Below are 25,850 nucleotides of genomic sequence, written 5' to 3'. Positions count from 1 at the left end.
GCTTGGGGCTTTCTTCTCAAGACGACAGACCACCCTTGACTTTCTTCTCGTGACAACTGTCCACCTGTCTTCTTTTCTCCCCTCTTTCAGTATCCTTGCCTCAAGAACGAGGAGCTTTCCCTAGAATTTCAACATGACCACCAAGTAAATCGTGCATACTTCTCCACTTGGTTCGCTCAGAGTTTGGCTGGAGGCAAAGAGAAGCCCCCTTTTACTGGTTGACATACTCCACTTGTCATTCTCCTTCGAAGAGTCTCTGTTCGCAATCACCGGACCAAACCCATGAGGGTGTCGAGAATTACCTTGTCTGATTCTCTCAGCTGGCCTTCAGCTTCTAACCAACGATCGCATTCTTCTCTATTCTTTCTTTTTTTTTCTTTTTTTTTTCCTTTTCTTTTCTTTTTCTTTTTCTTTTTCTTTTCTTTTTTTCTTTCTTTCTTTTTTTTCCCAGACAATAAGGAAAGAAATCCAACAGTTTTAATAATATAGGGCTCTAGATATTTAGATTTTCTACTACAGAAGTTTTACAGCAAATAAGGGATTTGTTATCATTTAGATTACAAAGAAAATGTAGATACGAATCTGGAAAACAATCTAGAATTCCGTATACAGCCTATAGAAGGGCCTCAAAGGGCCACATTTGTGGGTAGTTATGATGATTGAATAAAAGAAAAGAGTTTTCTAGCATGTGTTCCTATTCAGTAGAAGAAGTGGGGTTACTTGCTTTGTGAATAGTAGCATATGTGACGCCCCGTCACTGTGGTCACACGTGGGCGGGCGCACATGTGGGCAGGCCCCAAAGTGGCTGGCAGGCTGCTGTGTGGCTGGCAGGCTGTTGTGCACACAGTGAAGGTGGAATTTTGTCCCACATCGGAAGCGTCATCCGAAGTTGTGGTGGCTATACGTTGGGTTCCTTCCTTAAAAGGCATGACACGTTTTAAATCAGTGAGCTTCGGCAAAGCGGACAATATCATGTGTTGTGGGGACGGGCCTTACAGCATAGCAGCCAGTAGGTTGTCTCATTCCATCTGAAGTCATTTATTTTCTGTTTTCCTAAAGCTTGGTAGTGGATTTGATGAAGTTTGGATAAGGATTTGCTTTGAAACCGTTCAGATTTGATTTCAGCAGATTTCTTGCATCACTGTCATCAGTTACCACCCAGTGCACACGTGGAATTTTGGACAACTATTAGACCATTATGCTATATGCGACGGAGTGTTGGGCAATTAAGAGGCAACATGAACAGGTGAAGAATGAATTGATGAATTGAAGGGAAGAGGAACTCATGTGCTAGTCATGTTTATAATAACTACATATCAGTTAGAATTGAACATATTAAACAAATAAATTTCAATGTTACACAGCCCTACTGCTGCCAAGGCCCACCCCCTCTCCACATAACCCAGTATTTGATAAAATGTAATAACGTGCATATAATTACTTTATTTTTACTGTAATCACTTACATTTAATCTTTCAAAAACAAAAAAGTAATCGCTTACATTTTAATAGACTCCAAATTCTAAATTTTAGTTCGTATTTGGTGATAGATTGAGCCATGAAGACAGATCATAGATAATAGCTGATAATTTCTTATCAATTGATAAGAATCCTTGAAAATTAAGACCTATTTCCCAAATGCTTTAACACCAAATTTAGAAGTCCCAAGTCTCAAAAACTCAGTTTTCAATGGCATGCCAACAGACAACATTCTTACCATAGAATGGTCCAATAAATGATTGAATACATGTTCAAAACAAGAGAGAGAGAGAGAGAGAGAGAGAGAGAGAGAGATTCTTTTGCTTCTCTTTCTTTTTCATTTATATGAAATATTTCATAATTTTGTGGGCAAAAAACAATATCAGCCGATACAGACTGTCATGTGCGGATACATGTCCGATACAGACTATTTTGGGTGGGGACTGATACGCCCTTCGCAATTGATATTCAGAGCATTGATCATTTAACTAGATTTGGTTAATACTAGCTTTTTCTTTTCCTTTTAAAATTGTTTCAATAAATAAAATTTAAGAAAAATAAATTGCTCAGATCTAAAGTCGCATATGCCACAGAAAAATCTAAATAACTAAGAAGAGAAGGCCATACCATCGATGGCAGTCTAACTGGAAGCCATAAAGCTCGTTCAAGAACAAACTCATTAGCACATCACCTGCAAAAATATGCACAGAATTATAAGGAACATAGGCATGAAATTAAGTAAAAACATTTAAGCTGAAGTTATCAGACTGAGAAACTGAATAAGGGAAACAACATAAGGGATGCAAAATGTCTCATTTTAAACTAGGAATAGCATTTAACCAGAAGCATGAAATGAGTACCGGAAACCCAAAGCAAGAAATGTTGGCATTTGCAAGGTGAAATGAATTTCCTGGACTATTGGTGGAACAAATAACTATGAAATATAAATAATTCCAAATGTTTGACATAAGCTTGGTCATCAAACAAGAAAGTTCACAAACTACAATAAAGCAAGCATAGTAGCATCAATATTTGACTCCAGTTCAACAGCATTACATGCATCTAAATATATCTTTGTTAATTAACCTTAGAACCAACACAGCGTATAACAGGGACATCGGAGGACCTACTCAAGTGTACCGGAGACGGAGACAACCACCCACATCAACGCAACTTTCTTTGTGGATGAGAGACAAGTTCCAGATGGCGCTCGCCGGGCCATTTTAAAGACCCCACATGCATTAGACGTGCATCAGGAAGACCCCACCTTGGGATGATGCATGTGAGCTGCTTAGGATGTCATTTTAGTCATAAGATTGATATTTTGCATCGATCCGACTGTTGGATCTTGTCAATTAGGCCATCGGGCCACCAAATCTTTTAGATCTGGGCCCATTGGACTCTGATCTTGCTTTCTTTATGTTTTTTGTTATTTTTAGGATTTATTTGATGGTTGAGATTGATAATAAATGTTTTAGTTTTCTTATTTTGGACCATGGGACACTTCAATTAAGTGGCATAGTTGTAATTATGCTGAATTTTTAATAATAAAAGCACAGGGGATTGGAGATCCAACCCCATTGGATTTTGTGATATAAAAATAAAAGTAAAAATAAAAAGATAGAGAGAAAATAAAAAGCTCTTGCTTTTTTCTCCCATCTTCATGCGATTTGAAGATACTTTCATGCGATTTGGAAGGAAGATTGGAGCGAAGCTAATCTTTATCAACAGAGGTGCGAGGTCTCCATCCCCACACCATCTTCTCTTTTCTCCCCTATCCAGGTATTTTCTTCAGGTTCTTCATTATCTCTATCCCAGATCTTCGTATTCTCTTAAACCCTACTTTCTCATACCCATCCACAATCCAAACCCTAACCAACCTAAACCCATCCTCCCATGCCACACGGGTGAATCCCACCTGCCCCTTTTGGTTTCCTAGCATCATTATATCAAAACCCCTTTCTTCCATCCCCGAAACCCTAACCCTAAACCTAAAATTCCTAATTTTCCTACTTTCTCAAATTACCCAAACCCTAATTTTCACTCTATGCCATATTAGGTTTCCTATTTTGAAATAGACTATACCCTATGCTAATTGGATGTCCCTACATCCATTAGATCCTAGTTTCTTTTTATTTAATGATCTTGTGTTACGATGTTGGTAGCTTAGGCTAAGATTATGCATGATTTTCTTTTAATTTCCATGATATTTGCGATGATTATAGCGATGTTTGTGTTTTTTTGTTAAATATCTTAATTCAGCTATTTGATCTCACATGTTACTTAGTTCATGCATTGGTCCTGCATCAGCATACAAGCGACCATGTGCTTACTAGTGTTACATCCACACACGCACACACGTGCACACACACACACAAAAATGTGCATCCCGGTGCCAGCTAATAATATCTAATAAACTTAAAGAAAGGCAACTAACACAATCAACTTATTAGCATTTGTAACAAATAACGAACATCATATACACAAATCAAATTAATTAAAATCTATAACTATCCGATAAAAACAACAAGAAATGGAGAAGAACAAAGCATAGTGGAATAAGTTTTTTCAAATTTTATTTCAAACAACTATTTCCAAACTTTATAGCACAAGTAGGAAATTCTTTTGATAAGAAAAAAGGCCAAGAAACATAATTGGTCTTTCCCCGTACAATCATAATGTTCTTTCTTTTTTAAAACATTTCAACACTTGACACACGACAATGCTTGTGGAACTTTGCTTTATCTGCTTTGTGGTGTGCATGCCCCCTCATTAGGCTATGAACATCGGAGGTCCGCTAGGTAGGCCTCGAGCCGACACCCTAGTCCTGGTATGCCACCGTGTTGGCAATTAGTACTTCTCCGACGATATATTATCAAGGGAGGTGATGGGTTTCCAACAGAGGCTACATTCGAATGCTTTTCGCCCTCCCCTTCCTAAATGAATGTGTAATGGGCCATAAGGACCTAACAACCAAACTCTCCTATCATCCTCCTCCTAGGGGATATAAACCACCACAAGCTTTTGCAGTAATATCGAAACATCAGGGAAGATCCTTAGTGAGCTCGTAAACAATATATATGGACAATCAAGTTTAATAGAACTATGTAGAGTGGCTCCATCCTCCAAATTTAAATTTTAAATTTAAAATAAAAATAAATAAATGAAAGAAGAAGAAGAAGAAGAAGAAGAAGAAGAACTAACCTTTGACTTCCATATCCACCACACCACCAAATAGCAAAGCACGCTTCTTATGAACACACATGGAAAATCCAGCACGAGGTCCAGGAGGCATCCCACTTTTCTTTACCTAATAATCAAGGGAATTTTTGTTCCATTAGTAGAAGATATGATGAGGAGATAACAAACGAACCATGGTATGGAATGAGTTGCATGATAGTCAAAATAAGTCAACCTATCAGAAGAGGAAAAAATTTTCTTCATAATGGAAACAGTCTTCACTAAGATTTCATTAACATTGAGAACTAAATTTTCATTAATTCATAAATTTGAGGAACTCAAAGAACCAAGAGCGGACAATAACCCCAAAAGTCCAACACTGAACATAGAGAAAACAGTAAGATCATATGGTCAATTGGCCATATGGAAGAAAGTTTAGAAGTTTAAAGCATTAGAACCTTGTTCCATTCCCAAGTCCTTGGATCAAGAGACCACATATCCGAATGAACAATTCCTTTCTCAGAGGTAATTTTATCAGATGCAACTTCTTTCGAATATCCACCATATAGAAATATCTGCACATGAAAGCTGTAACCAATAAAGATGTATAGTTTTTGCTTCTAATGAAAATTCATCATAAGGTTTTGGAACTAGAAATTGTAACAGAAATGTCATAGAAGGAAACCATAGGAAAAGATGTTACAACATGATCATGAATAAAATATTAGAATATCAAATACCAACACAATTAGAAGGAACCCAACTAATGGTCTATTTTTATTTTTTGAGAGAGAGAAAGAGATGGAATTCGACTCATGGTTACAAACAGGATCCAAATGTGATTCTACATAGCAATTAAGTGACAATTTTGGTATGGGATCTTACTACTTCAGGATTAAGACTGATCCTAATTTGGTAGGCCCCATGCCTTCCATGTTAGATTCATTGTCGCTTTCCTCCGCATAATTGCAATTACCGAAGTTTTAGGGAAAAAAATTAAAACTCTGCTACTTGCATTTATATGAAGAAAAGCGGCATAGCGCTAGGAATTCTACGTGGACGGCATGGGGCCCACTAAAATCGGGATTATGTTTAATCCCGATTATACAGGATCCCCTCCCCAAGTAGACCTTCGGCTTCCAAATCTGAATAAAAGCCAAGATTCTATCTTTAGATTCCACAAACTGGGGGAAACAAGTCAAAAGTTAACAGGAATAGTGCAGTCAGTAGGTACACAAACAACATGAATAGACAAAATCAACTACTTGCTCAAGAAATGCTTAATTTATGCCAAAATACATGTTGTAACTGAGTTGTCATCAAGTACTCATATATCACTATCCATGAATAGAGCATAATATTGAGCATACATGTATATTTTGTACCTTTGTGTGTGTACATATCTTGTATACTCTGCTGGAGCACTATTTCTCTCTCTCTCTCTCTCTCTCTCTCTCTCTCTCTCTCTCTCTCTCTCTCTCTCTCTTCACTACTTCCTATTTGGATTTCTCCTCAAATCTACTTCCACTTGATATCAAAGCCAAGATTCAACTTGCTATTTTGTTTCCGGCCATCCCATTTTGCTGAGATCAGCTATCGTACAGCTGGCATCAGCATGTGTACCATCTGTACGACCATGTGGTAAATGAAGGCTATGGTTTGATGGATCTTGATTTTAGAAGATTTATAGTGATTTTTGTGGATTTTTCTCAGAAATGATCCATATCAAGTTTTTTCGAGATTTCTTCCAATCAAAATAGTTTCTCTTGAGGAAGGCCAACATGGGGTTGGTCAGTTTGGCTAGAATTGACCACCCATAAGAGGTCTTTTTTTTTTTTTTTTTTTGCTCAAAGATTGGATTATTTGTGGTTTTGGGGGGTTTTATGGTGCGGTTCAACCATTTTTGGGGATTTTCTGTGTGAAATCACTTGTGTTTGTGGAAGGTTGTTGTCCAGCATCTTTTTTAACATATTTCTACCTATTCCTCTCAGCCTTGAGCTTGTTATGTGGGGATTTCTTATATCTCAACTATGTACACCCTTGGCTATAGACTAAAAGTTGGGTGTATCTGCCATTTTTGTGTGATTTGGATAATTGGTGTGTTGTTTGTATATCTGCCCCCGTTTTCGACCTAGCATGGAAGACAAACTCACTACTAGAGCTCTTATGTGGCCTTTCGATTCTCACTAGAGCTGTACACGAGCAGAGTTAGCTCGATAACTTGCTCGACTTAGCTCGAAAAAGCTCGACTCGACTCCGATCAAAACTCCGTTCGAACCGAGTCGAGCCATTTTTTGGGAGCTCGGAACATTTCAAGTCGAGTCCGAGCAGGACCTAGCTCGACTCGGTACTGAGCTCGACTCCGATCGAGTTTTAAGTGCATATATAAGGGTTTTATAAAAAAAACCCTCATTCGCCCAACCCTAACCCATGTCGCCCAACCCAGCAACCCTAACCCAGTGAGCGTCCAGCACCCAAATCGCCCGACCCTAACCCATTTCTCCCTCCCTTTCGCCCAAATCGGCCGTCCATTCGCCCAATACTCTTGTCGTTCTCCACCGCCCGGCGAAATTCCTCCTTCCAGCGTCTGTCTAGACAACCTCCTCTCCCAAAGTGAGTCCTCCCCTCTCCATTTTTTTCGACAAGTAGCGTCCATATGAGTAGCGGAACCCATCCGACCAACGACCACTGGCCGGGTAGCTCTGGTACAGTCAGACGAACCTCTGGTTTGGTCGGACGAACCCATCCGATCAGCGACCACTAGCCAGACGAACCTCTGGTATAGTCCGAACCCATCTGACCAGCGACCACTGGCCAAACAAACCTCTGGTACAGTCAGACGGAGTCTCTGGTACAGTCAGAGCTCAGCTCAAACTTAGCTCAAACTGGACCGAGCTGCTGGCCGAGCCAAGCACAAGCTGCTATTCCAAGCTCGAAGGCAGAGCCAAGCCGAGCACGAGCTGAGACCCAAGCTGTCCGAGTCGAGCACGAGCTGGGCAAAGCTCGGCTCAGGTCGACTCGTGTACACCTCTAATTCTCACTCCTTATTGATTACAACTGTTAATTTAAATGGGAACAACTACTTGTAATGGGCACAATCCATCAAGCTTTTTTGGGAAGGGATCAACTTTCTTATATCTTGGATGACCCTCCAAATTCAACAGACGAACGATTTAAAACCTAGACAATGGAAAATTACTAGATCATGGCTTGGCTCCAAAATAGTATGGAGAGTACCATAAGCAATTTTGTTATGTTTCTAACATCGGCTAAGAAGATATGGGATATCAACGAGACAAGTATTTTGAAGGTTGCAATATATTCAGGGTGTACATGTTGATTTCAAACATAAGTAAGTTTCAACAAGAATCTAGAAGCCTAAAAGAGCACTTCACTATCTTGTGTGGTATGTGGGATGAGCTGGATATGTACAATCATCTCCCATCTTATTGTACTCAAGATCATAAACTCATTCAAAAACAACATCAAGAGACTCGGATCATTCAATTTCTCTCTGGACTCAATTCAAAATATCAAAGTGTTCATCGTCAGATCTTAACTATGGAGCCCTTCCCCTCTCTGTCAGTTGTCTATTATGTTGTTCAGAGAGTTATAATCTCATCTTTTGTTGCATCTATCACTACTGATAGATTTGCATTTATAGATAGTGATCATCCTTCTTTTGGTGCTAGTTCCCAACCTTCAAGTTGGAGCTCCCCAAGCACCAATCATGCTCCTAGCTATGGTAGTCGAGCCAGGGGTCGACCTCTTGACAGAGGCAGCCATGGGAATCATGTTTTTTTGTGGACGTGGATGTGGTCATGGTGGCTCTTCTCATACTTGTACTCGTGGTGGCTCTAACCATATGGTTGATCGATGTTGGGATATCGTTGGGTGCCCTTCATGGGCAGGAGCTTATATAGCTAGTGTCATATCCTCTGATTCTGAGAAGACTCAAGCACCTTCAACATTGCCCCATGGAATGACTATTTCAGGTGACTTGGTTACCATCTCTCAAGAATCGTATGATGCCTTGACGCACCGCCATTCTAGTGACCCAATCTCTTCTTCCAATGCTAGGTTAGCCCAGTTAGGTGCCGCCCTCCATGTGTCCTCCTCATCTCTTTCCTGGGTCATCAACTCTAGAGCCACCTCTCATATTATTGGTAAGCTCCCATCTTTTTCAATCTTATAAACCCACTAGTCAGTCTAGTTTTGTTACACTTGCCGACGGTAACCCATTTCCCATATCTAGAACTGGATCCATCACCCTTTCTCCTAACATGCAGTTATCTTCCATTCTCCATTTTCCTTCGTTTCCATTGAATCTGTTGTCAGTCAGTTTCCCTACTAAATCATTATAATGTTCCATAACATTCATTCCTTCCTATTGTGTCTTTCAGGATCTCCAAACAAAGCAAACAATTGATGGGGGCAATGAACGTGGAGGGATTTACTTCCTCAACGATTCCCTTGATAGTCCTATGAGTGCTTTGTCATTAGATAGGGAGCCTATATTTGGATGGCATTATCGCTTCAGGCATCCATCTTTATCAAGACTGAAGCTTGTTTTTCCTTCTATTACTTCCATAAAACCAATATGATATGACACTTGTGAATTCTCTAAGCATCATATAATTGTGTTTCCTCCCTATTCAACTAAGAGGAAGTCTAAACCTTTTGAGTTGATTTGCTCTGATGTTTGGGGCCATGAGCCTGTTGATTCTATCTTTAGGTACAAATACTTTGTTTCCTTTATCAACGATCATTCACACAAGACATGGATTTATCTTTTGAAATTCAAACATGAAGTTTTGATATGTTCAAGGCCTTTCATAATGAAATTGCTACTCAATTTCAATGCCCCATTAAGATTCTTCGCTCTAACAATGGGGATGAATAAATGTTAAAAGCTTTCTTGATTTTTTGGTAGGATTATGATATTCTATCTCAAATTTCTTGTCCTCGAACTCGTCAACAAAATGGTGTTGTTGAAAGGAAGAATTGTCATCTTCTCGAAGTTACACACGCACTTCTCATTGGTATGTGTATTCCTAAACATTTCTAGGATGATGCTTTACTTACTGTCATCTTTCTTATTAATCGAATTACCATCGCGAATTCTACAGAATAAATCTTCCTTTAAAATTTTACATCCTCATGATAAAGCCTTTCCCTTTTGTTCATAAAGTTGATGGCAGTAATGACAAGTCATCGGTCTAAAAGATGTGTTTTTCTAGGATATTCACGATCCCATAAGGGGTATAAATGTTATAACCCTCTTACTCACAAAAGATATATGCCAACGTATATCACCTTTTTTAAGGATGTCCCCTACTTCTCATCTGAAGGACATTTGCTACATAATCATCTCACCAATCATGGGGAGACCCTGTTACCACAAAGTATACCTCTTCCAATCCCCTTGTTGGATGAGGATTCCCATCCTTCTGACCCTCTCAATCCATTACTTGTGTATCAGCGAAGGAAGAAATCCTCCACCAATCAACCTGCCATCATTCCATCCATTTCTAATAGGAATCCAAGTATTATCATTTCCTCTTCTAATGATCTCCCAATTGCTTTACGCAAGCTTAGTCAGTCTTGTACTCGTCATCCTATCCTTTCCTCCTTTTAGGTCCTTTGCTGCCACGGACTCATCTTCCTCTATTCCTCGCACTCTGAAGGAGGCCCTTAGTAGTTCTGACTAGAGGCAAGCTATGATGGAAGAAATGCAAGCTCTTGAGCAAAATGATACATGGGAGCTAGTTCCCTAGCTAAGCGAAAGCAAATAGTTGGGCACCGTTGGGTCTTTACTATAAAGTTCCTTTTAGATGGATCAATTAACAGGTATAAATCTCGATTAGTCACCAAGGGGTACACTCAAACTTATGTTGTGTACTACTTCGAGACTCTCTCCAGTGGTTAAACTTAATTCAGTTCATGCGATCATATCTTTGGCTACAAATCCGTCTTGCCACTATTCCAACTGGACATGAAGAATGCCTTTCTCCATTGAGATCTTACTGAAGAATCTATATGGATCCGCCACCGGGTTTCTCCATGATCAGTAGCTCAAATTGGGTTTGTCGTCTCAAGAAGACTATCTGTGGTCTTAAGCGGTGTTTTGGGTATCGACGACACCGGCCGATATATCTTGTATCCCACATGTGCGATACGGAACCCGCAAGTAGTGGGATATATCCCACATGTTCAATTCGATGAGCATTTTCGATTTTCGATCCTTTTTTTCTTAAAATCATGTTAAATCAATGTCATATTATTACAAATCCATGATTTTTCATGTTTTACATGAAAAACCATGAATTGGGAGCTTTGATTTTAAGATGTTGAGATTGGCCAAGTTGCGGAAAATTGGAAAAAATCAAAATTTTCCAATTTCTCACAAATCGGTTGCAATCTTTGCGTCCAAACATGTATGTAACCTAATCTAGTGATTTTTCTTTTGAATGCATTGCTTGTGTTTCCACACGTCTTCTTACATTTATAAATTATATGAATAGACTTTGAATATACTTGCATCAATTCAGTTAGACCTGCATAGATTAGGACCCCATATAAAGAAAACTTATTATGTGCTCATCTTTTGTAATTTTTTGATTTATTAGTGTATATTGATGTCTTTTTTAACAATCACTGAAGTTTCATCAAAAAATTCAACCAATTTTCCAACGTTTCCCCATGTTTCCAACAACAGCAATACAACCGATATATCACATGCGATAACCGATATGTATATGTATCCCGAGGGTGTGATACATAACGTGACACTGATATTTCGAAGATTGGTCTTAAGCGATCCCTCAGGGCCTGATTCAACAAGTTTAGCAGTGTTTTTAGACTTTGGCTTTGTTTGCAACCAATCGGATCATTCTCTCATCATCTGTCACTGCACTTCTGGGATTATGGTGTTACTCGTTTATGTAGATGATATTGTCTTGGTTGGTGATGATGTTATGGACATTACTACCATAAAATATTTTTCTTCAAATGTGATTTGCAATCAAAGATTTGGGTACTCTTAACTACTTTCTTGGTATTGAGGTTGTTAGGTCAAAGGTTGGGATTGTTCTATCGCAGCAAAAGTACGCTCTCGATCTCTTGTTAGAGACTAGCATGCTTGGGTGTCGACCTGTTGCTACTCCTGTGAATGTTGTTCAGAAACTTGGTCTTGATGACGGAGACCTCTTATCCGATCGCGGCAGGTATCATTGCTTAGTTGGCCATCTCATTTATTTGAACATTACACGGCTTGACCTATCATTTGCGGTGGGCATCGTCAGTCAGTTTATGCATGCTCCTCGTATGGCTCATCTTTCTGTTGTGTATCGAATTCTCTGTTATATGAAATTGGCTCCTAGTCGAGGCTTACGATTTCATCGACATGATCATCTTCATCTCTCTGGTTACTTTGATGTTGACTGTGTCAGGAGTCTTCATGATCGACGGACTATTGCACCTTTGTGGGTGCAAATCTGGTCAACTGGAAGAGTAAATAGCAATCAGGGTTGCTTGGTCCACTATAGAGACTGAATATAGGGCGATGGCGCATGCCACGTGTGAACATGTGGCTCCCCACTCTACTACAAGATTTTGGTTACCCTCCTCTTGGTGTTATTCCTCTCTAAAATGACAATCAAGTTTCATATTGCTGGCACCCTGTGTTTCATGAGCACACTAAACACATTAAGATAGATTATCACTTCATTCGTGAAAAGGTAGTCACTAAGGAAATTGAAACTCCATTCATTTGTTCGAAGAGCAACTAGCTGATATGTTCACTAATTCTCTCTCTCTCTCTCTCTCTCTCTCTCTCTCTCTCTCTCTCTCTCTCTCTCTCTCTCTCCTCATTCTTCCCTACTTCCTATTTAGATTTCTCCTTAAATCTACTTCCACTCATAAAAAGCTAGGGAAGGCATAAACCAACTAATATAGAAGATAGCTAACCCATGGAAGCTACGCACTTCGTGAATGTTCCACGGTTCGGGCCAATATACTATGGCCTTGACTTTCTCGGGATCTACAGACAAGCCCTCAGATGAAACAATGAACCCTAAGAAAATAACTTTGTCAAATATGAGAGAACACTTCTTCAGGTTGGCATATAACTTCTCTATCCTAAGGACCCCGCAAACTTGCCTCAAATGGTGGATGTGTTGTTCCTTGGAGGTACTATAAATGAGGACGTCGTCAAAATATACCACCAGGAACTTACCTATAAAGGGCCTCAACACCTAGGTTATCACTCTCATGAACGTACTCGAAGCGTTGGCCAAGCCAAAAGGCATGGCTAACCACTCGTATAGCTCATCCTTCATCTTGAAGGTTGTCTTCCATTCATCTCCTCTGTGAATACATATCTAATGATATCCGCTTGAGGTCAATCTTGAAAAAGATCGTGGCACCGGCCATCACATCCAACATGTCGTCAAGATGCGGAATAGGAAATCGATACTTGATCATGATCTTCTTTATGGCCGGGCTATGCCAAGTGCCATCTTTCTTAGGTGTGAGGAGGGCTAGCATGGCACATGGACTCAAACTCTCCTTAATGAACCCTTTTATAAGAAGCTCATCAACTTGCTTTTTTCAACTCCACATGCTTTGCGAGGTTCATACCCGGGGACAAGATATATGGCATGTTGAATGTCCCGCATGGGTGGAAGCTCATACGATAGGTCCTCAGGGAAAACATCACTAAACTCCACCACCGGAATCAGTTCCGGTGGCATCTCTATGCCAGTGTTTTAAATAGCAAATAGCATATAGCATAGCGTTCACCCCTCTGAAGCGTGAGGCGTAAGCTACATGCTACTTCTAGATTTTTAATCAAAGTTGCACTTGGTTGCACTAATTCCATGATATTCACCAAATTACATCGATTAATAATGAAATTTAACAAATTTTCATGATATTTGGTGCAACCAAACAGAACTTAAACTAATAGGAAAGGGTAATCATTAAGTATAAAAGTAAAGAAACAGCAACAAAACTGATTTAATACTATTACTTGTATTATTTTTACTAAAAGCATTAAATATTAAAAATAGAAAAATGTAACAAATCATTGAAAATATTATTTGATTTTAACGTTTTAATGAAAAATAACTTGTGATGTGAAGTATGTCGAGTGTAGCGTAGCCTATGTAGCTCATAGCATATGCAAATTATCATGTAGCATAGGCTACATGCGACTAAAGCTATTTTCATGAGCTATATAGTTTTAAGGTTGAACTACGCTACATAGCGTAGCTATTTAAAACATTGCTCTATGCTAACCTCGGGTGTGACCTCTCTTGCCACGAGGGCATACACTATCGAATCAGCCTTAGTCTCCCTTTCAAATTATTTGGCGTTTATTATTTAGAGAGACTTAGGTTTGGAATACCTCACATCTTTTGAATTACCCTTCCTGACGTCCTCCTTCTGTGCGGTGCTCTTGGGTGGAAGAGGATTTAGCTTTATTCTCTTACCTTCATACATAGATGAACACATATTTGAACGGCCAAATAGTGTCACATCACGATCATACAACCAAGGTCTGCCCAAGATGATGTGGCCTACGTCCATAGGCAAAACATCACAGCATGTCTTTGTAGGAAGCAAACTGAATGGGAATAAGACACCGCTGAGAAATCGGTTTTGAGGACGCATTAACCCATTAAACTCGATAAGGCTGAGGGTGAGGGATGGGTTTCAAACCCAAACGAGATCCAATGCTAGCAAAGACCACATTGGTGTAACTGCCACTATCAATTATCACCTTGTAGTTTTTATCACCACACTTGGCGCAAGTATGGAAAATTGAATTCTTGCGCCAATAATCACTCTCTTTAGCCTGGGCCAAGGCACATCTGACAACTGCAAATGGCACGGTCTCAACTCCTTCAACTTCTTCATCACTAGGACTAATTTTAGGCTGATATTCTTCTTCTTCACAATTGCCCTAATCATCTGCATCCTCATCAAACTTGCCAATCACAAGGCCCTTATTTCGCTCTTTCGCAAAGCACCGGTATGAGAAATGACCATATCATTGGCAGTTGTAATACCACACTTATTCACCTACCCTCGAGGTACTAGTTAGACGTTTGCCCTTAACATCCCTATTAATGGTTTGAGTACCAGCAGGGGCATTGGATTGACTCCCAAAATTAGGCTTAGCTCCCTGGGGAGTTTATGCAAGACTTATGATCTAGACTAAATATGATGCAAAGAAATTATAAATGGATTAAAGAGCAATTCAAAGCATTAGATATACTAACCTACTACAAATCTAAGAAATCAAATAAACAATAACTGTAACACCCCGACCCCTCCGGTAAGATATTGTCCACTTTGGCTGGCACAATGTCCACCTTCACGGCTTTGTTCTCGCAGGTGGAAGCAGTTAAGCGAAGAACCACCAGCAAAACGCGTCGTACCCTTGAAGGCGGAAGCCCCACATATAGCCCAGATCTTTAGGCATTCCCTTTCCGATGTGGGACAGGCGCACGCCTGGCTGGGCAGGCACCTGTCCCACATCGGAAAGGGAATGCCTAAAGATTTGGGCTATATGTGGGGCTTCAGCTTTCAAGGGTACGACGCGTTTTATGGGTGGTTCGCTAACCGCTTCCACCTGCGAGAACAAAGCCGTGAAGGTAGACATTGTGCCAGCCAAAGCGGACAATATCTTACCAGAGGGGTCGGGGTGTTACAAATGGTATCGCCGAAGCCCCACATATAGCCTAGATCTTCAGGCATTCCCTTTCCGATGTGGGACTGGACACCCACCTCCTTGATAGCTGGCTCATCACCAAACCAGCACGGTAGGGAGGGGCTTTGCCCTTCAAGGGTAAGATGCGTTTTACGGGTGGTTCACTAACCGCTTCCACCTGCGAGAACAAAGCCGTGAAGGTGGACATTGTGCCAGCCAAAGCGGACAATATCTTACCGGAGGGGTCGGGGTGTTACAAATGGTATCAGAGCATGATTTGGATTAAACTGGATCTGGGTTATGGTCACATGACGCGTTTTGCTTGCCTCAAGTAGTTGAGTGGAACTAAGCTAGAGTTTTGAGCTGGAAGGTCGAGTCGAGCCGAGTGAAGTACAGCTGAAGTAGTCCTAGGAATAAGCTGAAGTAGTCCTAGGAATAAGCCAAGCCGGCATAAAAAATTAATTTCAAAGGATCAATGGAAGGTAGAACTTCCACTTTATTATAGGCTTAGGCCTAATTCAAAGGGGTTGATTTGGTTTCTCTAGGATTAAGGATATGAGAATCTAGGGTTAGGGTTTGTGTATATAAGGTTAGGGATTTGAAAAGAATTAAGGCTTTGGAAGGATTTGGGAATTTAGGATTTTATAGGAAATAGGGATTAGGGTTTTATAGGGAATTGGGGAGTAGGGCTTAGGAAAATTAAGACTAGGGTTTAGAGATGAATAGGAATTAGGGTTTTAGATAGGGTTCAAGGGATAGGAAGAAAGGTCAAAGAGAGGGAAGAAGAAAAGGGGGAGTAGGTGGTTGACCATACAGTTGTACAGCCATACGAATTGACTTTAATATGATTTTTACATATGTCATAGCTGGAGAATTTTGTTGGTAAAATTATATTTAATGTTTTTTCATATAACTTGGTAAAATTATAACTTGAAATTTTGTTAAAATGTCATTTGTTTTTATATAGATAAATATTATCTGGTTGATGTTGCTTACACTCACACAAGAGGAATTATGGCACCATACCGTAATGTTCGGTATTGGTTGGGTGACTTTCGTAGTGGTGGGCAGCCTACTAGTAAAGAGGAGGTTTTTAATCATATGTATGCAAAGTTACGAAATGTAATCGAAAGGGCTTTTGGCGTGTTGAAGGCAAGTTTTGCAATTTTGAAGCGGATGGCACCTTATTCCTTCCTGACACAAAGAGACGGTTATTGCATGCATGACTCACACAACTACATCAGAAAAGAATCCATCTCCGATCCACTCTTCCAACAATACAATGATGAAAATGTTCTTTCGGAGATGAATATCAAATCTGAGAATGATATGCCTGAAGTGGAAGGAGTATTTGGAAACTTCGAACAAACTATTATGTCTAATATGTGAAAAGAAATTGCCGCCACACTTATACATGCAAATCATTAATTTTTTTTTTATAGTTTTTTATGAATAATGATATTTTAATTTTCTATTAAGTATTTTAGCTTATTTGAATTAAATAGAATAATTTATTTTCATTTAATAAAAAATAATTTCTTTATAATGTAAAACATTTCCAAACAGGAGAAAGGGGCAAATGTGTCAAATTAACATATTTTAGACATTTCAGATGTTTGTTAACAAACAGGTTTTTCAAATTCAGTACTTAATTTTCAGACTTCAGCCATAATTACCAAACAAGTTTTTTGACTTCAGATTTCAGATTCAGCCTCCAGATTTCAGATTCAGGCTTCAAATTTTAGATTCGGGCTTTAGACTTCAGATTTAACAAACGGGGCCTAAGCAGCCCACATGCATCTTCCAAGTGTGGGGTCTTCAAATATGCACGATCATGCTTGTGGGGTCTTCAACGTGGCTATGAAATCGAATTGAGCCCATTGTGCTCCATGTAATGATCACCTAACCATAAGAAACTAGGGCAGCTCTCCTCCTCTAATAAACTCTAAAAGGAGCTCGGATGTCCTCATCACAAGTGTTTCGCAATCTGAGTTGTTTCAAAGCTTCCATGAAAGTCACTTACAAGAGGGTAAAGTTTGTCATTTACAAAAGAATTTAAGGATATTTTGGTCAAAAGTGACCAAACAAACGGTCTGAATGAGAAAAAATCACTGAAAATAGTCTATTTAAGTGATAAGTGCTGAAAATAAGTTTTACCAAACAGGCCCTTAGTCTATAGTCATTTACCATTCCTCACACTAATCGTCATTTCTTGTCCAACTGCCCAACCCGGTACAATCATCACTGGAGTTGCAAACCCCAATTGAAGAACAAAGAGAAAGAGAGATGAAAATGAGGAAAAGTTCAAATAAAACAAATAACAATTTTTATCATCATAAAAATAGTACATCATATATCATATTTTCACAGTTATAGAATAGCATTCATAGTGCACATATTAGGTAACCTTTTTTTTAAGGTGCATGTTAGGTAACTTTCATGTTTTCTAATCATATTAAGGTATTCCATAATGGTAATGGTGGTCGTAACCAGTGTTCAAAATATCGGTATCGTATTACATATCGCATTCTTGGGATACGAATACGTATCAGTTATCGCATGGGATATATCAGTTGTATCGTGTAATGTATCGCTGTTGCTAGAAACATTGGGAAATTGGTTGAATTTTTTGATATAACTTCGGTGATTATTAAAAAAGACATCAATACACATTTATAAATCAAAACATTACAAAAAACAAATACACATAATAGGTTTTCTTTGCATGGGATCCTAATCTATGCGTTGTCTAACTGAATTGATGCAAGTATATTCAATGTCTATTCATATAATTTATAAATGTAAGAAGACGAGTGGAAACATAAGCAATACATTCAAAAGCAAAAGAAGAAATCACTAGATTAGGTTACAGACATGTTTGATGTGATGTTTGAACACAAAGAATGCAAACAATTTGCAAGAAATTGGATTTTTTTTTTTTTTCAATTTTTCGCAATTCGGCCCATCTCCTCCAAATCTCGAAATCGAAGCTCCCAATCCATGATTTTTCATGCAGAACATGAAAATCATGAATTTGTAACAATTTGACACTAATTTAACATGATTTACAGAAAATAAGAGCATCGAAATTCGAAAATGCTCACTGGATCGAACACGTGGGATATATCGCACTACTTGTGCATTTCGTATCGCACCGGTGGGATACAAGATATATCATGGGATATATCGGCCGATACCGTCGATATTTAAAACAGTGGTCATAACACCCACTACCATTACCTTTACGATACAAGGTGTAACGGCCGTTATGAGGGCCATAATGGCCATTACGGTCTCGTTTTTTATTGAAAAAAAAAAATCCGAAAAACCTATATCAGCCCCATAACGGTCCATTGCGGGGATGATATAGCCTTTACGGGAAGTGTAACGGGAGGTTACGGGGGTTGTAACGACCTTTACGGGTCATTTCTTCTCTAACGGCCGTTACAACCTGTAAGACCCCGTAATATGTAATTGTTGCCATTGTTACCTTTACGTAACGACCTTTATAGCCCTGTAAGTTGTAACGGCCTATATGGCACACCATCACCACAACACAACACAATGTTACTTGGATGAGTTTCTTTCAACTCAGCCGAGTCATTGTGTCATGAAAAAACTAGTGTAGCTAACGAATGAGAATCGTTAACCACAAGCAATTATATCAAACCCTAGACCAAATCATGCCCAAACACATTCAATTTAAAAATAGAGATTCTTCCGCTTGAAAAGAAAGGAAAATTAATGCAATAACCAGGACATAATCGAAGCTCTCACCAGTTTTGATGGCTTAAATCATATGTCCCACTTGTGAAAACATGCACTTACATAAACCCTAGCCCAAGGCTTGAAGAGAAGATTAAAAAAAAAATGTCTCAAAAGCTCCTGGAATTTTTTTTTTGTTTATTGAGTTTTAATATGAAGGAAAATAAAAGAGAAGCCCTAGCACTAATCTGGGCCTCACATTAAGCATAAACTGTGGACTAAATGTTATAATCTCAGCCCTACACACTTTATTTAAAAGTAAAATGACTAAAATATCCCTATCTACTTTATTTAAAGAAAAATAAACTAAAATTCGTCAAAAAATAAACCATAATTCGTAACTTATGTAAATGCCACCAAAAGTATACCATGGGTGCCACAATGTGTAGTTCAATGATGGGTCTACAGATTTGGCCCATTATGGAAGATATTTGGGCTCATTTCCATGCTCTAATCCATTCCAAAACTCCTCGGCAAGTACATCAGCCCAATCTATCAACATTTGGTAGTCCACGTCATCAAAAACTCACCAGAGACACTGATTTTGTACCCTCACCTAATCTACACTTTTTTACTCAATGAAGCATCAAAATATGGTCAATTGGGGGAGTCATGGATCGAGCTTCCAACTCGCCAAACCCTACCTAAAACAAATCTGCTTAAGACATTACACTAGATGTCTAGCAGTGGAGACCATTGCCTGAAAATGGAAGGTACAGGGCAAGACCTGTTCATACTAGTTTGTCTTACACTCACCAGAGACACTGCTTTTGTACCCTTACCTAATCTACACTTTTTTACTCGATGAAGCATCAAAATATGGTCAATTGGGGGAGTCATGGATCAAGCTTCCAACTCGGCGAACCCTACCTAAAACAAATCTGCTCAAGACATTACACTAGATGTCTAGCAGTGGAGACCATTACCTGAAAATGGAAGCTACAGGGCAAGACCTGTTCATAGTGGCTAGTTTCTGTCTTACAGAATCTCATAGGAATCACATACTAAACAGAGGATAGCCACCCACATTTTTTTTCTCGCTGATCAAGTTAATTTATTTTGAAAACGAATCAAAAATATCATCATCATAGCTGTGAACCAACTATTTCAGGTTGGCTTTAGTTGCCAGCCCGTTGCTTGCTAATTACCACCATGAATATGGGAAACTCGACCAATGTGAATTACTGAGGTCAGGTGTGTCTTTCAGCAATTGAATAGCATCAACACTCAACAGTCCCTTTTAATGAAAATCAAAATGGGCTGTGAATAGAACAATCCACAACTTTTTTTTTTACAAATGATAGTTCATTATAATAATAAAAAAATCAATCAAGTAAATCACAGAGTTTCCCCATTACACAAAAACGTCCCGAGACCTTTTTGGAAGAGTACCCCATACTCTTTAAGGGAGACTTCCTACCTATCATTACTCATTAGCAAGCTCACAAATCTCATCAACAATATTTGCTAGCTTACACGGAATCAGAATTCTTCCTTGATGGGCAAGCAACCATAACAAACAATCCACTTCCTGTAGAGTGGAATAATAGGATGATGATGCATCAGATCATCAAGTGTAATTAATGATGCCCCAACCTTTATGCAAAAGCTGCAATTAAGGATTCAAATGCAAAAACACAAAAAGAGAATATCTTGTTTCTTTTGTCTCCAAAAGCAACAGAAACTCCACCAATGACGAAAGCAAAAAATCATGAATATGTACTGAAAAATGCTAGAAAGTTATTCTCTATTGTGTAGTATCTCAGGAGTGAATTTCAGAGACATTGTACATCAGCTGACATTATCCATATGGTTGTTAACATCTTCAGGTGGCCATTCCTTCTCGAAAAGAAGAAGAAGAAACAATTAGGAAGAAGTTAAGGTATCACTGAGAAGATAATTATGAAACTGGGTGTAGGAATTTTTATCCGAGTTAAAAGTTTCAACATTCTGGTTCTAATACCATGAAAACCTTTGACGAGAGTAGGAGAGAAAATCATGGTTCCATGTTGCAAAGATGATAGGGTTATGAACTGACTAAATTGCACTTCAATTAACAATGCAAACTCTATCAACCCCCGCCATGTGTAAAAGGTGAAGCCTTTCATTTAAAGAAAGGAATTATCTCATCCCACGGATGAATCATCACACATCATGAAAAATATTAATGCTTGAGGGTACCTTTTGATCTGTACTGTACATCAAATTAGAGAGGAAAAACAAAGAAAATAGCACGAATACACATATATCTGAGCATGTATGTGCGTGTTCGTGTGCGTGCATGTGTGTCAGCAGTATCATAAACGTTTTTTTTTTTTTTTTTAAGATAGTAGTATCATAAACGTTATCAGAAGTAATAAACAATCATCATCCTAAGAAACAAACTACAAATAGAGCACTGGAGATAATTGATCTGCTATTCCACAGTTCCTACAAATGCCAACAAGATCCCAAATAGTCTTTCCAAATTTACCCAAAACTCATGAAAGATAATTAGCAGCTGCATAAATGCACTGGAAGCATGATCCAGCACATCTTAACAAAGTACTTCGGTGGATCAACAGAAACATCGAAAGGCTTCTTTTTTTTTTTAATGAGCAAACCAGAATAAAAGACATGAAGTATTCCATCAATAGTAGATAACACAAGTAGAATGAAAATATTTCTGGTTGACTTGCCTCATCTTGAAAAACGAAAAACTGAAAACCACTCCTAGCACTTGGCCACATACATCCAGGCTTGCCTTTCATTTCTAGCCACTACAGTGTACAATCACAGAAACATGATAAATAACAAACAGAAGACAAACATTAAAGGAAATTGAGTGCAATATTCTACTATAGAAGCAAAGAATGTTCACCTTATACTGATCCAGATCAAATACATGCAAATCATTATAATACCTGCACATATATATGGCCAAAGTTCTTATAAACTTTAAATAGAAAAGAGAAACCTATCCAAGTACCACCCATATATTTTTATTATTGATTAGAAAAAAACAGCCTTGCAAGGTAAACAAAATACAACTGATTATAATGCCAAAGAAACCAAAGAAAATCATTGTTGAAGGAGCAAATAAATTCTATAAGTTGAGTGTTCCAACTATTGGCGATATTATCGATAACATCGCCGATATTTCGGGAATACCGAAAATGCTGGAAGTGTAAAACATTTCAAATAATGCCAATATTTTCGATAATATCGGTGATACTTAGCAATATTATCGATACTAGTGATACTTTGAGAAGAATCCCTTATAAAGGTTCCCTGGTATCACAATACCATTGATAATATCCCCGATACCAGCAATAATATATCCGATACCAGGGAAACATCGATAAATAATTGGCCCTTGAAGAAATCTGTAAATAAGCAAAAATTGAAAGAAAATTGAAAATTTTTCCAACCCTCCATTTTTAGGGTTTTTTCTTTTGGCATTTTGTTCTTTAAGTGATTTCGATCACTCTTGGTTTTTATTAAATCAAACTTTGGATTTGGGGAGAAATCCCAACTTGTAAGGAAGATGGGTTGGAACTCAAAAGGTGACGAAAAATCCAAACAAACTTCATTCTTCTTTTTTTTTCCAAATGTTAGCATGGATTGGAATGGAAATCCAAATCTATGCATGATTTTCATGCATTTACATGGATTTGAAGCGAAAAAAATTTAACATTTCAGTGAAGAATTGGGAAATTGGGGAAATCCTAATTTTTCCATTTTTATGTTGGCAAATGTGATCTTCACTGTTAATTAATGTGGAAATTTCATATATTAATGAGTGTCAGCCAATCTATTGATTGGCTACGAATTCTTATATTTATTTTATACTGATTTTTTTTACAGCACATTGTTAGGGCCATATAAAATGGAAACTTACTATGAATAGTTGTTTTTCGCAATACCATGATTCCTACGAGTGTAAACATGTCTTTTAACATCTCCTGAAGTTTCACTAAAAAATTCCACCTTTTTCCCAAAGTTACCCTAATGTTTCCCTCAAATGACGATATTTTTCCAAGTATCAGCGATAATATCAGCAATATCGATACACGTTTCCATATCCCCAGTCATCGATACAATGTAATGATACCAATACTCTGAACACCAGCTAACTGAATACATATGATATTTGTACCCCTCATGACATGTACATGCCCCGCTACATAAATAAATCACTTTTCAAGTTGGACTTATTAAACGATTTTATCAATCAGGGAGGTAGGTGCCATAAATTCTCATCTAGTGCCATTGTATGTTCCTCTTCCTGTTATATGAACTGGCACATCTGTAATTGATTTTCCCCCCTATAGGACCTTTCAAGTAGGAGCTAGCCTATATCCTAGAATATTTATTTGCTTCCCACAAATTTCTCTTTTTTTTTTTTAAGAACAAGAAGATGAAACAAGAGGACGGGGCTGAGAGAGATCATCCCAATCCCAACAAATTGTATTTGTTAGAAACAGGGGGGGAAAAAAGATTTATAAGAGAGGAGGAGAGGATGTGAGTCATGTGACAGAGTTACCCTCTTATCACTCGTTGCCTTGCAAGAAGGTTTGTGACCCCCTGTGCCTCTTTATCTATTTGAGACGGAAAACAAAAGGAATGGAAACCTGCTTCTGGAAATCATTGACAGTGAAGGATAATAAGACATCCATTTCTCAACATGTCATCAAATCTAAGGACCGGAGAAAGAGTTTGACTCATGAGAAAAGTCACCATTGTTATAGTTTCACAAAGAAATGCAAAAAAAAAAAAAAAGAAGAAGAAGAAGAAGAAGAAGAAGAAGAAGAAGAATAAGAAGAAGAAAAGAAAAGAAAAAGATGTTAGATTATATTCAAATAACCATATGTCATTGAACCCACAAACAACCACTTGTGGATTCTTCAAAGTTTTAGTCACAGTCCAAATAGGGAAATAGAAACCTGACAAGTTAGAATTTCTAATATTAAAGATTCTCGAAATCTCTGAACCACTGATTTGAGTATCGATCGTATCAGCTGCTCACACATGGGTGATATGAAACCCATATGAAGTTAACAAAGTTCTGAATATCACACAATATTTCCTAGAATATTGCAATGTATTGATAAGATATACATTGCGATATTTTGTCAATATTGCAATTAAAACTTCCTCATATCATCGAAATTGTCGATACTTTCAACGATACCTAACAGCATCAGCCCCCTTTGCAATTTTTCCAAAAATCCCTTTTTCTCAATTTTTTTTCTTTGATTACCCTCCTAAGATGATTTTGAGAACTCCTTTCCAACCATTTGGAGAGAAATTGGGTGCGGAAATCAACATCGAAGAGCAGATGGGCCAGAAACGAAATCATTGAGTTTTTGAAAATTAAACAGTGGTCTTCTTTAAATCACTTAGAATCAGTATAATAATTATCATAATCCATGATTTTGCATGTTTTGCATGATCAATCATGGATTTTGACCTCCGATTTGCGAATTTGGGGAAATCTGAAATTTTCACCCATTTAACTTGTAATTAGAATTTGGAAAATTCACATTTGAGTGGTTAGAGATGTACAGATTGATGGAATTTTTTGGAATTTTTGAACAAAAAAATTAATTAAAAATTATCGAAAATTATTAATAAATCATTTAAAAAAAGATTGACCTACAGATTGACGTTTTTGGAATTTTTGAACAAAAAAATTAATTAAAAATTATCAAAAATTATTAATAAATCATTTGAAAAAAGATCGACCAGATGTTATCCAGCCTTAATATTTATGTGTTTACGAGTGTTGGTTGATCTTAACATCAGCCACACTTTGATCCTCAAATTTGAAGAAATTGGGGGAAATCCAAAATTTCCCCCATTTCACCCATTTAACTTGCAATTAGAGTGTGGAAGAATCACATTAAAGTGGTTAGAGGCTTTAGAATGTATTGGTTGTGTCTTCATACATGTCTAATATGATTTATAAATTATATGAACAATTTTTAATATTGTTGCAACACTTCTGTCTGACAACGCATGGTTTAGGAACCATACAAGGGAAACTTATTATGTGTAATTTTTTTTTGTGATATTGAGTTCTAAGTGTGTAATGATGTCTTTTTTAACATCCCCTAAAGTTCGATTGAAAACTTCGACCAATATCCAAAATTTTCCCAAAAACAACAATACATCATATGATAAAGGGATATTTCCCATGCAATACCCAAAATGTTTCTTTATCCCAAGGGTGTGATACATGCATCAATACCAATACTTACATCACTACTCTAAACCATATCAATTAGTAACAAAGCATAATTAAAAACTGATTAAAGTTAAAAGAAACCCTAAATAAAATAGGAATTATCTTGAACAATTAAACCCGAATCCCAAAACCTACTCAAAACTAATGAAAAAACAAAAAAGTAAAACAACAGCTAGGTCCCTAAAGTAATAATTCAATAACCCCTATAAACAAAATCAGAACAAAATCATTTGCAACAATAACCTTTTACCAAAATAGTCTTGCATAGAATGTATAGAAATCGTTCATGGAGGCCAAGTATCAACATGATTTATCTTCTCGCATGTCAGATAGATCAACGCGTCCCTCCTCTCCTCTGTGGAAGTGCATCATGGATCTCATCCCTATGGTGGAATCCCGAGTATTCTGGCAAATTGGAACTGGCAACTGTAACTTCTAGAAGGAGAATTGGACCGGTTTTGGGCCGCTTTCACAGCTTACT

At 38.0% G+C, this 25,850-nt stretch overlaps 1 protein-coding gene across 6 annotated transcripts in view; it reads right to left on the bottom strand.

Annotated features, from left to right (window-relative positions):
- LOC131239899 (uncharacterized) overlaps positions 1 to 25,850 on the bottom strand; it is a 131,046-nt gene that overhangs the window by 68,852 nt on the left and 36,344 nt on the right. For all 6 annotated transcript variants that reach the window (XR_009168471.1, XM_058237810.1, XM_058237811.1 and 3 more), the window contains exons 8-12: positions 22,001 to 22,043; positions 21,819 to 21,899; positions 5,117 to 5,233; positions 4,683 to 4,788; positions 2,106 to 2,169 (exon numbers count right to left, since the gene is read on the bottom strand). Coding sequence is in view for 5 of the 6 variants with exons in the window: in XM_058237810.1 (XP_058093793.1) it covers positions 2,106 to 2,169; positions 4,683 to 4,788; positions 5,117 to 5,233; positions 21,819 to 21,899; positions 22,001 to 22,043 (411 nt within the window). In the remaining variant the exon portion in view is untranslated. The remainder of the gene's footprint in view (positions 1 to 2,105; positions 2,170 to 4,682; positions 4,789 to 5,116; positions 5,234 to 21,818; positions 21,900 to 22,000; positions 22,044 to 25,850) is intronic.

The sequence above is a fragment of the Magnolia sinica genome, chromosome 3 (assembly GCF_029962835.1).
Source record: "Magnolia sinica isolate HGM2019 chromosome 3, MsV1, whole genome shotgun sequence".
Lineage (NCBI taxonomy): Eukaryota > Viridiplantae > Streptophyta > Magnoliopsida > Magnoliales > Magnoliaceae > Magnolia > Magnolia sinica.
This window is presented reverse-complemented; position numbering and strand designations above follow the sequence as displayed.